This window comes from Girardinichthys multiradiatus, chromosome 1 (assembly GCF_021462225.1).
Source record: "Girardinichthys multiradiatus isolate DD_20200921_A chromosome 1, DD_fGirMul_XY1, whole genome shotgun sequence".
NCBI classification, from domain to species: Eukaryota; Metazoa; Chordata; class Actinopteri; order Cyprinodontiformes; family Goodeidae; genus Girardinichthys; species Girardinichthys multiradiatus.
In genome coordinates, this window is record NC_061794.1 from 25,117,768 (window position 1) to 25,123,852 (window position 6,085).

At 37.5% G+C, this 6,085-nt stretch overlaps 1 protein-coding gene across 3 annotated transcripts in view; it reads right to left on the bottom strand.

Moving 5' to 3' along the window:
- The window catches only part of arhgef25a (Rho guanine nucleotide exchange factor (GEF) 25a), a 74,591-nt gene extending 68,522 nt beyond the window's left edge, over positions 1 to 6,069 (bottom strand). For all 3 annotated transcript variants that reach the window (XM_047365461.1, XM_047365450.1, XM_047365440.1), the window contains exons 1-2: positions 5,938 to 6,069; positions 4,289 to 4,427 (exon numbers count right to left, since the gene is read on the bottom strand). In XM_047365461.1, the coding sequence (XP_047221417.1) occupies positions 4,289 to 4,427; positions 5,938 to 6,033 (235 nt within the window). In that variant the 5' untranslated portion in view covers positions 6,034 to 6,069. The remainder of the gene's footprint in view (positions 1 to 4,288; positions 4,428 to 5,937) is intronic.
- Between the last annotated feature and the right edge of the window lie 16 nt (positions 6,070 to 6,085).

Below are 6,085 nucleotides of genomic sequence, written 5' to 3' on the forward strand. Positions count from 1 at the left end.
CCTGCTCTAGCAGCAGAATGAGAGTCTGGGACTGCTGCTGGCTCTGTTCAGAGGTGTGGTCTGTTGTAAAACGCTGCCCAAAGGATAAAAGGTTAACTAAACCCATTCAAAACCCCAGAACGGTATCATTTATTCTACATTATAGCAACTGCTATGTAGCCACATGGGTTGAGCCAAAATCATTTAGTAAATTGTAGCATAGCTAAGAGATTTAAGGTTTGTACAAATATCTGTAAGGAATATTTTATACATACTTTCATGCTTTACATAAATGTCATAACAGGTTTAAAGATATATTTGGATCATTCTTTTTACAGTGTAGAATAATTATACAATAAACAACTCAAATGAAGTTTAAAAACAAGTTTCAATATATTTTGGATTCTCTATAATCCCCACAGGATCATATTAATTCACTCAGGCTCAAATATATACATAAAACCCCACCAATATTTTTGATTGAATGTGTTTTACCGAGACCAGACACTTTTATCAGCCATTAACAATGTTCTGGAATAATGGATAGATTTTTGACCACTACTCCATTACCAGAACGTATTTAGAACTTATTTAAATTGGTTGGCTATCAGACACAGATACAGCTTTTAATCATAGTGCATCCATTTCCAATAGTTTTGACGTCAGCTCCATTTATAGCTTAATTTTAGCCTGTTTTATTCATGCCACAACCAGTTTAGAGGCGTGTTTGAGATCTTTGTACTGAAGGAACAACCAGTTATGTTCAAGTTCTCACCAGCAGTTGATTTGAGGTAAAGTTGTGGAATTTGGAGGTAACCTTTATTTCATTATGCCACCAACAAAGTATTATGCACCAGTAGTATTGGCTACCTAACAGAGCCTCACTATGATAGCACCACCACCATGTTTCACCTGGTCAAGCGTTGTCTGTTTTTAGGTTTAAAAGCCTTAGTTTGACTTCTCCAAACATTCTTCTTCTCAGTGTGGCTAACTAGATCAATCTTTGTCTGATTTTACTGCATAACTTTCCCCTAGGATATGTGTGGCTTCCCCATGTGGGCCCCAAATGTCAGTTGTGCTTGAGGGTCTTGGGACCTTCTTAGTTCATGGTTGTATAAAACCCCTTCACTATGGACAGGGACATGTGATTTCCAGCCTCTTCATGATTTGCTTCAACCTTTATGGTTTTTAAGTTGCTCGTAATTATTCTGACCAATTACTTCTCATCGGAGATAAGGTTGGTTTACATGAGAGAAACCTGGTCACAACTGGATATTTTAACAGAACAAAGGATCCTAAACACACTTCAAACTAGTTATGAAATGGATAAAGAAGCCTAACAATAAGGCTTTGGACTGGCAGTGACCTCGCACTTAAAAGCCAGGTACCATTTCAGGAAACAGACGAGTTCAAACAAGCTATACAATTTCTGATAAGTAGATTGGTTTAATGGTCCAAATGTTATTGACTTTTTAAGCCTGATTGAATAATTTTGACCTTGTGTTGATTACAGTATATTTGCATTAAGGTCAAATTTGAGCACCAAATGCTTATTTTTAAAACCAGTTCAAGGTTTTTGTTCTGTCATATTATACCCTGGAAAAGTACGGTTTAAATAAATCTATAATAAACCTATAATTCATATGAAATCAATGCCCATTATGAGTGTATGTAAGCTTCTGACCAGTACTGTAAATGCACATGTGTGACAATAAAGTTTTACTTATATGCAGTCATCCTCTGCCTCCATCTACTTCTTCCATGTTATTTTGTGAGGAAAATCTCCACTGCTTTGTTGTACAGTGACCTGTGAGGTTTCTTTGAATGACCTGTGCATTCAAACTAACTCAGCTAACTCAACCCAGCTTCACAGCTATAAATAAGGCGCTACAAAAAGCCCTATGGATAATGTGTAAAGAATTCATGAAAGAGAACAAGATTTGCAGGATTTCCACTGGAGATTATAATGCTCAGTTAGTCGGTTAGTCATACAACTAAAAAAGCTAACACAATCATTTGCATTTCAAAGACCTGTTATTGTTATTTATTTGTTATATAAACTATGTATAACAAATAAATTATTCCTTTGTTATATAAAGCAGAAAAGAAATAAATATTTTGTACAGGGAGCTTAAACTGCCTCTGTAACTGCTCATGCTTTGTTGTTCTGGTTCACTTCCATCTGTAACGAAAGCGTAATTTTTCGTTCACAGCCAGCACCTGTTTGCATTAAAAGAGCTGTAGCTCCTACTCTCCCTTCTCAGGAATAAAAACATACTTTCAAGGACCTGCTGTCCAGCAGCTAAAAGGCCTCGGATTTCCTCCTAGAGTAAAGAGAAAAAAAGAAAGTCTGAAGCAGAGTTCACAAAGACTGGGTTAGTGTTACATAAAGGCAATCAGTGCTAAGCTTTTTAATTGATATTAAAGGTAATTAATGTGCTAAAGATGTCTGACTTTTTGTTCCCATATGTCAAAAATAGCCCTCAAAAATCTATTTCTGCCTGTGAGACAACACAGGCAGTAATAGATTTACTGCCTGTGTTGTTTCTCAATAACTTGATCAATACTGCCAGTTTAAAAGGATTTAAATATATATAAATGCATATATCTAGAGAGGATAATGGCCGCAAGGATACCTTTTAAAACAGGTTGATCAATGTCAAAGCAGTAGGTAACTTAATAAAGAGAGGTGATGGGTTAAATATCAGAAGAAGTACTGTATTTGTGCCAATAACAGTTAATATCACTCAGGCTAAATTAAAAAAGTCATACAGAACTTACATTACAGGGGGGTTTAACAAAAATAAAAATAAAGTACTTACATTTGTAACGTTAAGAATTTATTGGTATCATATCGTTCTATTGTAGCCATTTTCTTTTTATGTACAGTACACCAGTCATTCCTATCAGTATCAATTTACATTTTTTAATCTATCTAATACTTAATCAGATACAAAATATTTCTATATTTAAAAACTAGAAATGTAAATCAAACACCTCACACTCGTCTCTTGCAGCTCTGCAAAAGTCCAGCAAGACATGACAGAGCCAGTCACCTGAGTGAAGCGAATGCTATCTAATCTCTGGCTTTGGTAATCCAATGTGATGCAGCTTCAGGTTAATCTTTGTCCTTTTAAGGTCACACACAGACATGCGGTGCAGTCCGGGAGTCCTCTGTATCTCTTTCTCTCCCAAGAGGACACATGCTCTTTCCCTCAAAACCTGATATGGACAAAGCCCGGGATTTTCTGCACAGTGTACACCATTATGACTTAAACTTGCACTCTTTAGGCTGGGAAACTAAATGGTTTTGTTTTGATATTTACTATTTTAAACCAAGATTAAGTAAACTGTTTCGAATGATCAAATTTTGCTCCTAAAAGTACAAGTTTGTCTGTTATTTTTAAGAACACTGAATACAGTGAATATCCAGTAGGTTTCTCTAATATTTAAATAAAATGCATAGAATATAACTCTTTCATGTTGCTGGCGGCGGACGACGGGTCTCTAACGGATACAGGCGTTATATATATATATATCTTATATATATGTATACACAGACACACACACACCTTCTAACCCAAACCCAGATCCAGCTACAAAGCTCTCTTTTGTTCTTTTCACTCTGGGAAAACTCACAACACACGCAAGCCTTCTGCTGCAAAATGAAAAGAAGTTGCACCCTGACTGATGAAGCAGAAAGGGGAAGGGAGGCAGCTGAGAGTGTTTTCTTGCCCCATCTGGAAAGAATTGCTTGTGTATATGTACGCACAAGAACTCTCTTTATCTCTCACACAAACTCATGGATGGTAAATTATCCCAAAGTAATTTACTGCCATAAGCCCTAATAGAGGATCCAGAGGGTGGTGTTTAATAAAAGTAAACCACTAACTCAGGTGTCTCCAATCTGATGCTTTCCCTGAAGTTATTATTGCCTAATGACCTTCATCAGATATGGCAGATGGGATTTGGGCGTGTTTTGATTCACATATGGCCAGCATGTCTGGCTGCTACTTAATTTTGCACAACAACACTGGTAGATCCAGGCATGTTTATCGCCCTGACCCCTGTTGGAACACATTGGGGCTGTATGTTTGTTTGCTTTTGTGTAAATCATTGTCAGTGCCCTTTTTAGACAGTACTGCAGAAAAATCTCAGACATTTCCAACAATAAATCAAAGATAAATCTTGAAGTTTCTGTTTCGGCACATTGCTCTGCTCTGACTGGTTTGGTGAGGGCTGATGTTTGAAGAGTGCTGAAGGTCTAGGGTCATAAAAGTACAACCAATGCCACCATTTCAGGTCTTACCTGTTTTTTCGCTCCCCTCTGATTTTTGTGTAGTCATGGCCTGTTGTTCCCACTCTGGCCCATCTTGGTCCCACTGGCCATGGACAGGTCCCTTTTCTGCCTCACTTGATGGGAGGTCCGCCTCACCCCCCTCAGAGAGCTACACACAGAGATGCCATTGTCAGCACGGGAGCTCTGCTTTCAAGGAGGAAGCGATTGTAAGATTGCACCGAGAACTTATGGCCACAAAACCGCAGAACAGTATACCAGTGGCTGATTTTTTCCACAATTCCCTGCATCTTTTTCATCCAGTTCTCCATTACACACAGTGCAGGAATGCAATGGAAATGAGGCCCTACTTTTGCCACAGAGAAAGCAGTTCTAGTGTGTATTTAAAGCCCAGCAGCACCAAAGTACAAATTGACAAAGCCCAGCTGAGTTATCTCCATTTTGCAGACAGGCAAACAGATTAGATTCACTTTCATGGTCTGTCAGGGGGTAAATGATTTATGATGATAAACACTTTTCAAAGAGACCTTCAAAGAGAAATGCACTGGATCTTCTCTCTGAATGTCTGATTTCTGCTGCCAGATGTGTTTGGATGTACATGCTTAGCATCCAGGACAGGATCCTTTAGTTCTTGAAATATAATTTACATCAAGAAGACAAGAAATTGAAGTGAATGCTTTTGTCACTTGACAAATTCAAATCTGAGCTAACAAAAATCACATGGGGTTTAATTCAGTATCTATATTGCCCCCCCCCCCCCTACAGAAAAAAACACCCAAAAAAAATTCAGATTGCCAAAACTGCAACATCTGTATAAATATGCTGATGACAACTATTTTTCTGTGCGACAACAAGACTACAGTCCCTTACTGGAACTGTATTGAAAAAGTGGTAACTTAAGTTTATACATCAGTGTTAAACAGGATTAAAACAATGTTATTTAATGCAATTTTCCCGTAAAGATCAAAGATTAAGATTATTTCATGAATATTTTTCTTCTAAGATGTCCATTTGTTTCAAATGAGATTTTTACAGTTTATTTTTTCTGTGATGCTTGTATTTTTTTATTTTATTGTATTTCTTGTTCTTATTGTAATTTTATTTTCATTAGATTTTTTATTTTCTCATAAACATGTTAAATTGACTTCTTATCAATAGTGCTACACACATGACCTTTTGGAAAAGATCCATCAGTTATCGTGACTGGCGTGACAAATACTATAGAGAAACAAATGAGTTGCGATTACTTTTTTGTAAAAGTAAAGATTAGCGAAAGTAGAGTTGAATCAATATAGCTATGCAAGCATTTGAGAGAGACACAAAAACATCATGACTTTGTTTATGCTCACGTTTTGTTCCCCTCCACTCTGCTTCCTCTTCCCTAGAAACATCAAAAATTCCTGCAAAGCACTGAAAAGGGACAGGACGTCTCCCTTTTTGTCTGACCATTTTTGGTGCAAAACTAAGTTATGGCAAATATATTAAAGTTAGCCTTAGATTAAATAGAGTAAGCCAGAGATATCATGTACGCTGTGCTCTCCAAGCACAGAAAAACAATACATCCATATGTGTGGTTTCCTCCGTTAATTTATGGTAACAATGCTTTCACATAAACAAGATCATAAACACAGAAAGTGATCCACAACAAAGCTGCAACTCACCAATTGTTGATTGGGCATTGCCACGGAAGTGAGCATGTCAGCCATGGCTCCCAACATCTGGTCAGTGCGTCCCTGATTCTTCTGCAGAGACTTCATCCTCTTCGTCCCCTCACAACCTTTACTCCTCTCAGACTGCGCCACAGTATGA